Genomic DNA, 7,682 nt, shown 5'->3' on the forward strand with positions numbered 1-7,682 from the left:
GCAAAAAACAAAACAAAAAAAAAAAAAACAAACATATTTTGGCTCAAAGATGTTGCGTGGAAATGGTAATGCGCGTCAAAATATATATAACAACACTCCAGACGATGCATGCGCACTCTAAGCAAACATACTATACATTACAATCTCTGAATGTCCGATTTGTGCACGGCCTTCATGGGTACGCTGATCTACTGTTTGTTAAATAGGCACAAAGAATAATTCGAACCTATTGCCCCACCTAAAGGTGGAGATAGGCTACCTTCTCATCTCCTGGAGTGAACCCCAACATGCAGACACTGAGCAAGGGGGCAACAAGTATGACCACACCTTCGCTGTACTGCTCAATGTGAGCAACTCAAGAATCAAAGAGAGTCCAACCATTTTCAAGAAGAGTGGTACCGAATCCCAAGCTGTGTGTCAATGCGTGACCGATTATGTCAAGTCGGAACTTTTCGCCTGTGCACACCGACTCAGGCTCTTTCTCTGCCAGAGAAGTCCCAAGTGTTAGCTCCTGTGGCTGCTTTCGGCCGTTATCCAGCTCTCGATGGATCTGGCACTGGAGCTGGGGAGAGCCACAAGAATCGCCGGGCACACAAGTACAGTTTTCGCAAATGGCTAACAAATACCTCGGCCAGCCTGACACAAACGATGATAGAGTAGTTGACTCACCATGATTACTCAATATGCAGAGGTCTTGTCAGCCGATCTAATTCCCGAAGTCTTTTGGGTAACCACATGGACCTGATTTACATTACACATTTACTCAAACAGAAATACCCATGCCTGTGTCCAAGTATCATATCCTAAATTCATTTAATTTCAACAAAACATAGTTTCATAAAATGATTAAACAAATACAAAAAAAAATGTCAATTGTCAATGGTGGTCATTGGAGTAATGACGAGGTTACCCTCATTTAAATCAGATGGGATAGAAGCAGTCCAAGTTGTTGTTAGGAGTGTGCTCCGGCGCCCAAGCAGAGCTCTCCCGACTCTGACTCCTGCCCATCATCTCCTAAGCACCCCTCAACTGTTAGTATCCCAGCTTGCATTGCATTGCACTCACCACCTCCACCATCTCACTTGCATCCAATCATGAACGTCTTTCTTTTCATTCTCTCTCGCTGTATCACAGCCTTTTTTTTTTTTTTCTCACATTCACTATCATCTTCTGCATGTCACCTTGTGTAGCTAACTGCAATTACAATGTCATGTTTTTCTTACGATATCTCCAGTGGAACCTTTCATTTTGAATTGCTTTGAAGTTTTTAAGCGTGAAATTGGCACTCAACGTCCTGAGCTGGCAGGTGAAATTTTCAGGGTGCAACTAAAATGGACTATGATCTTTGGACTTCATTTGACCTTCTTTAAATCTTGCACCCGTTCAACTGTTGGGGTTTCATTGTGCATTTTTGGGTACATTTGAAGTTTCACCCACGAGCCGGACATCTTCAGCTTTTTGTAGGTTCCTCTGCCATTGCACGATTACAGTACTCCGAGTTTGAATGGCAGTCGTGTCTGGTGTCGCATGGACCTCAGCAAATCTCGTGAGACAACAGCTCTGTATTATCGATTATCCATCTCAGGATTTTAGGTTCCACTGGATGACCAGCCAAAACCCGGCTATTCGAGCCATGTGAATAGGGAACATGATACTATGACGTATCAAGGCATCGCAACCAACGCCGCGTTCATTTCAGGCGTCACTCTTCTGATTCTGATTTGCTTATCTTGTCCTCTTTAGCCGTCAGAGAAGTGCGGGGTCCTAAATGTCACCAAAATCACGGAGAATGGGAAAAAAGTCAGGTAGGGAGCTATGAAGTGCTGGCCTCAAGCACTTTTGCTGTGATCGTTTCCATAAAAATTTTTTGTCATGATTTTGGACACACAGGAAGAACTGGGCATCCTCGTGGACGGTGTTACAGGGTTCCTCGCTCCTCTTTGCAAAGGGTCAAGGAGGTAGCACGAGCTGGGTGCGTATTCATGGGCCCGCTTTTGGCCGAGCTCGCTCTTCCTAGACGTCATCGCCGCCTGTCGAAAAAAAAATATTGTCATCCTCTGTTCATTGCTTTTTCCTCTCCTCCTTCCTGAAGTCTTTTTACCGAAACGGCTCCATCCCCGAGTTGCTCCTCACTCTTCTTAGCAACTTGAAGCCATCAGTCAAGCCCCGCCCCGCTGTCTCCTATGTAAACGACAGCCCCGCAAAGGCTGCTGCTGCTGCTGCACGTCCTTTTTTTTTCCCTCGCCGCTACTTGGGCCCTAACTGACAGACTTGTGTGTGTTTCACTGTGTGCTGCTAATGGTTCAGGTTGAATTATTAACCACATCACTCAAAAATCTGGCACTCTTAACTCAGAAACGCTCCTGATGGGACTTTTGAGCATTTTCAATAAAGTACCAACCAGGGGTGAACACTTTTGAAAAATAATCTAATTGCATTTTCTCCCCCAGACTTGAATTTATATTATCCTGACACCACAGGAGGACTTTCTGTTTAAATGTCTTATGTCTAATATTATCCCGTTGCTGAAATCTTGGCGTTACGTCAAATTCATGGTCAAATTTGTTAAATACGATGTCATTCATTTGATAGTTTACGATATAATATGAAAGGCAGGTGGCGCTAATGTCGTAAATGTGCCAAAAGTTATTGTGGCGGCCATTTGCTTGGATCGGAGTAACTTGTCATCATAACATGACTAACGGTGATTTGCCCGCAAAAAAAAAAACAAAAAACAAAAAAAACAAAAAAAAAAACAATCCAAGGAATTAACACCACTTTAATACAGCAGCTTAACCGTTTTGTATTTAGATACTATTTGCCATTTAACTGCTTGTCTTGATCTTAGACCAGTTTAACCTCACGGTTCCCTCTCTGCGACATTCTCGCTTATGCTGCGTCACTGCATTTCAGAAGTTTGGCAGCAACCAATCGAAGCCCGAGTTTACCGTTGACTTGCGCGGGGGATCCGTGGAATGGGCTTCCAAGGACAAGTCCAGCAAGAAGCATGTCATTGAGGTATCGAACATAGAGACAGTCTGGCCCAAAATATATACTGTACACGACTCCCAAAAAGTTAGTCAGATGGCACTTTCAGGTGAAATTTAAAACTTAAAATGCACGATAAACTTGAACCGGTAAATTTAATGTGACCTTCCAGCTATTCAACTATTCCATGTTTCATTAATGTCTTCACAACGTGTTGGAGCAGAATGACAAAATTGACAACAGGTCAAAGTTATTGTGCATTTTATGCTAAAGTTTCACCCAAAAGCCAAATATCTCCGAACGTTTCGGGAATATTGCTCCTCTGACGTCCAACCTTTGGATTCCTTAGCTGAAGACGCGTCAGGGGACAGAACTGCTGATCCAGTCTGAGATTGATAGCGTCATCAATGACTGGTACCGGGCCCTGACCGAGACCATTAACACATACGTAAGTCGACTTAGTCAGACTGGCGGATGTGTGTCACCAGCCTTACTGCATCGAAAAAAAAAAAAAAAGGCCCCCGCCCCGGTGCGGGGGAGCGCACGTGGAACCCGCCGCGCCCCCGGGACGCCAGCGGCAGCACCGGCAGCTTCCGAGGAGAAGGCCACCAAGGCACAGCAGAGAGCGAGGTAAGCCAGGACAAAGACAAAAACCTCAGGTTGGCTTTCTTCTGAGGCGTGATGTTCTACGCTGCATTATATGGTTCTGTGGCACATTCATATTCAGAGAACTTCCCCTTGGCAAATTTGAGAGGAATTATAGGAATTCAGTCAAGTCCAGTTGTAAAAACACTACTGAGTGATGCACAGGGTTGGCAGGCCTAAAAAGTAAAACAACACTTAAAATGTAATTTTTGGTTATTATAAGCAGAAACGAAGCTGACAGTGTTCAGTTTTGAATTCTTGACAGTCGGACAGCACCACCATGTGGTATTTTGCTACATTGCATTATTGAATGGGGTTGAAGAGATTAAAATGCAAGCTGGGCTCCATCAATCAGTCCCACTGTCTCTGGTTGACAATCTTAATGATCTGATTGTTTGGATAACTATCCAGGAACGAAATTATAATGATTTGCTTCCTATTCTTGAAAGTCTCTATTCATCATCGGGTTTGGATCATACCGACTAGATGGTTTTGGTACAAAACTGGGCTGGAGTTTCAAACAAGCCGTTATGTCACACTTTTTACAGCAATACAGCAGATATAAAATGATATCGTTTTCTGTTAATTAGCTGTGCACTGTTATAACGATTATGATGATGATTATTTTTATTTTTTTTGAATAGCTGCTTTCGTCTGAAGAAAACTGTCACAGCACCCATTCCAGCCAGTCTGACAGCCAGTATGGGTCGCCCCCTAGAGGCTGGTCTGAGGAACTGGATGAGCATGGACACACCCTTTACGTCTCCGAATACACACAAGAGAAGGTGCGGTGTCATTTTAAAGTCGTTGGGCGATCGGTGCCAGCAAGGGCCTTCCTTCTCCGCTGGCCTGAACAATATCAAGGGCAAAAAAAATAAAATAAAAATTCCAATGTTTTATCCATGAAATATCATTCATTTATTTGCAAATGTCTATTCTCTTGATTTCATACCATTTCTCTGAGCTGCTCTCCTGTGCTGTCTGTCCGTTTTTTTTTTCTTTTTTTAAGCTTTCACTAAATGCAGATTCTCTTTGCAGTGGATCAAACATGTTGATGAGCAAGGCCGACCCTACTACTACAATACTGACGGATCCAGGTCTGAATGGGAATTACCCAAGGTAGTATTACTTCATTAATGTTCATTTTCCAAATGTTTTTTTTTTGTTTGTTTATTTATTTTTTTTCTACACTCATCACACCGCACTCCTGAAAGTCTTCTCAAATGACATCACCTTCAATCGAGCTCGTCCCTTTTGGCGTGCCGCCTGAGTCCTGCTGATGTAAGTGGCTGATCGTCTGGCTGGCTCACAGGACCCACTTTTGTAATTGAACGCCTCCCGCAGGCCGATTTATGGCTCCTGCTAGGACTAATCAAGAGGCTTTAAGAGTAGATCAGAACGGGCCGTCGAATTCTTGCGGTGCCCGCTTCTATTACTCAGACGCGGGCACATTTAGAGGTCCTCGCAAGTGATGGTGGAAGACTGCGCGACCCCTCTCTCCAATGCTGCTGTGGACAGCAAAAGCAGGGGAAGTGGGGCAAAGGTGGAGATGCTGACGGGCCGCTCGGTGGAGTTGCAACTCTCTATGGTCTGATCCTCTCTCCACACAGTATAACATCTCCCCTCAGTCTGGTGAGGTCCCCAAGAGTCGCAGCCTGGAGAGGAAGCAGCCGGACCCCATCATCCTCACCAAGTGGAGGCACAGCACTTATGTCCTTGATCTCAACGACAAGGTAGGGGCTCCGCGGCTTCCTATGAGGTGGAGTCAAGTGAGTAAAATATCTTGAAAAGAATGCAAAGTGTCAGCACACAATCTTCTGTGTGCATCCAAGTCCAAATTTGCTCTTCCTCTTTATTATGTAACTGCAACCCAATGTGTTCTGATTCGACTCCAGGTTTCTGATCCATTTCCTTCGTCCCACTAACCCACTGACTGAACTGACTCCTCTAGTTGCCTGATAGTCCTTAGAAAAATCTTCACGCCGTGCCTCTTGTTGTTAGGAGTGTGCTCCGGCGCCCAAGCAGAGCTCTCCCGACTCTGACTCCTGCCCATCATCTCCTAAGCACCCCTCAACTGTTAGTATCCCAGCTTGCATTGCATTGCACTCACCACCTCCACCATCTCACTTGCATCCAATCATGAACGTCTTTCTTTTCATTCTCTCTCGCTGTATCACAGCCTTTTTTTTTTTTTTCTCACATTCACTATCATCTTCTGCATGTCACCTTGTGTAGCTAACTGCAATTACAATGTCATGTTTTTCTTACGATATCTCCAGTGGAACCTTTCATTTTGAATTGCTTTGAAGTTTTTAAGCGTGAAATTGGCACTCAACGTCCTGAGCTGGCGGGTGAAATTTTCAGGGTGCAACTAAAATGGACTATGATCTTTGGACTTCATTTGACCTTCTTTAAATCTTGCACCCGTTCAACTGTTGGGGTTTCATTGTGCATTTTTGGGTACATTTGAAGTTTCACCCACGAGCCGGACATCTTCAGCTTTTTGTAGGTTCCTCTGCCATTGCACGATTACAGTACTCCGAGTTTGAATGGCAGTCGTGTCTGGTGTCGCATGGACCTCAGCAAATCTCGTGAGACAACAGCTCTGTATTATCGATTATCCATCTCAGGATTTTAGGTTCCACTGGATGACCAGCCAAAACCCGGCTATTCGAGCCATGTGAATAGGGAACATGATACTATGACGTATCAAGGCATCGCAACCAACGCCGCGTTCATTTCAGGCGTCACTCTTCTGATTCTGATTTGCTTATCTTGTCCTCTTTAGCCGTCAGAGAAGTGCGGGGTCCTAAATGTCACCAAAATCACGGAGAATGGGAAAAAAGTCAGGTAGGGAGCTATGAAGTGCTGGCCTCAAGCACTTTTGCTGTGATCGTTTCCATAAAAATTTTTTGTCATGATTTTGGACACACAGGAAGAACTGGGCATCCTCGTGGACGGTGTTACAGGGTTCCTCGCTCCTCTTTGCAAAGGGTCAAGGAGGTAGCACGAGCTGGGTGCGTATTCATGGGCCCGCTTTTGGCCGAGCTCGCTCTTCCTAGACGTCATCGCCGCCTGTCGAAAAAAAAATATTGTCATCCTCTGTTCATTGCTTTTTCCTCTCCTCCTTCCTGAAGTCTTTTTACCGAAACGGCTCCATCCCCGAGTTGCTCCTCACTCTTCTTAGCAACTTGAAGCCATCAGTCAAGCCCCGCCCCGCTGTCTCCTATGTAAACGACAGCCCCGCAAAGGCTGCTGCTGCTGCTGCACGTCCTTTTTTTTTCCCTCGCCGCTACTTGGGCCCTAACTGACAGACTTGTGTGTGTTTCACTGTGTGCTGCTAATGGTTCAGGTTGAATTATTAACCACATCACTCAAAAATCTGGCACTCTTAACTCAGAAACGCTCCTGATGGGACTTTTGAGCATTTTCAATAAAGTACCAACCAGGGGTGAACACTTTTGAAAAATAATCTAATTGCATTTTCTCCCCCAGACTTGAATTTATATTATCCTGACACCACAGGAGGACTTTCTGTTTAAATGTCTTATGTCTAATATTATCCCGTTGCTGAAATCTTGGCGTTACGTCAAATTCATGGTCAAATTTGTTAAATACGATGTCATTCATTTGATAGTTTACGATATAATATGAAAGGCAGGTGGCGCTAATGTCGTAAATGTGCCAAAAGTTATTGTGGCGGCCATTTGCTTGGATCGGAGTAACTTGTCATCATAACATGACTAACGGTGATTTGCCCGCAAAAAAAAAAATTATCCCGTTGCTGAAAGCTTGGCGTTACGTCAAATTCATGGTCAAATTTGTTAAATACGATGTCATTCATTTGATAGTTTACGATATAATATGAAAGGCAGGTGGCGCTAATGTCGTAAATGTGCCAAAAGTTATTGTGGCGGCCATTTGCTTGGATCGGAGTAACTTGTCATCATAACATGACTAACGGTGATTTGCCCGCAAAAAAAAAAACAAAAAACAAAAAAAACAAAAAAAAAAAAAAAAAAAGGCCTTTTCGCTTCCCCCACAAAACT

General features: G+C 44.2%; 1 protein-coding gene and 1 long non-coding RNA gene across 5 annotated transcripts in view; both read left to right on the forward strand.

Annotated features, from left to right (window-relative positions):
- Window positions 1-7,682, forward strand: part of arhgap12b (Rho GTPase activating protein 12b) — a 33,271-nt gene that overhangs the window by 19,871 nt on the left and 5,718 nt on the right. Inside the window, exons 5-9 of the mRNA XM_019873797.1 lie at window positions 4,672-4,752; window positions 5,244-5,366; window positions 5,635-5,709; window positions 6,422-6,483; window positions 6,569-6,650. Of these exons, the coding sequence (XP_019729356.1) occupies window positions 4,672-4,752; window positions 5,244-5,366; window positions 5,635-5,709; window positions 6,422-6,483; window positions 6,569-6,650 (423 nt within the window). The remainder of the gene's footprint in view (window positions 1-4,671; window positions 4,753-5,243; window positions 5,367-5,634; window positions 5,710-6,421; window positions 6,484-6,568; window positions 6,651-7,682) is intronic.
- On the forward strand, window positions 954-3,500 carry LOC109518128 (uncharacterized). Of its 4 annotated transcripts, XR_002168673.1 has the most exons (6): window positions 954-1,031; window positions 1,744-1,805; window positions 1,891-1,972; window positions 2,093-2,185; window positions 2,917-3,018; window positions 3,338-3,495. It is a non-coding gene; the product is annotated as an uncharacterized LOC109518128 (long non-coding RNA). The 4 variants fall into 4 exon arrangements; XR_002168671.1 differs by having other exon boundaries at window positions 2,093-3,018; window positions 3,338-3,500; XR_002168674.1 differs by lacking the exon at window positions 2,093-2,185 and having other exon boundaries at window positions 2,914-3,018; window positions 3,338-3,493.

This window comes from Hippocampus comes, unplaced genomic scaffold, assembly GCF_001891065.2.
Source record: "Hippocampus comes isolate QL1 unplaced genomic scaffold, H_comes_QL1_v1.1 scaffold126, whole genome shotgun sequence".
Classification (NCBI taxonomy): Eukaryota; Metazoa; Chordata; class Actinopteri; order Syngnathiformes; family Syngnathidae; genus Hippocampus; species Hippocampus comes.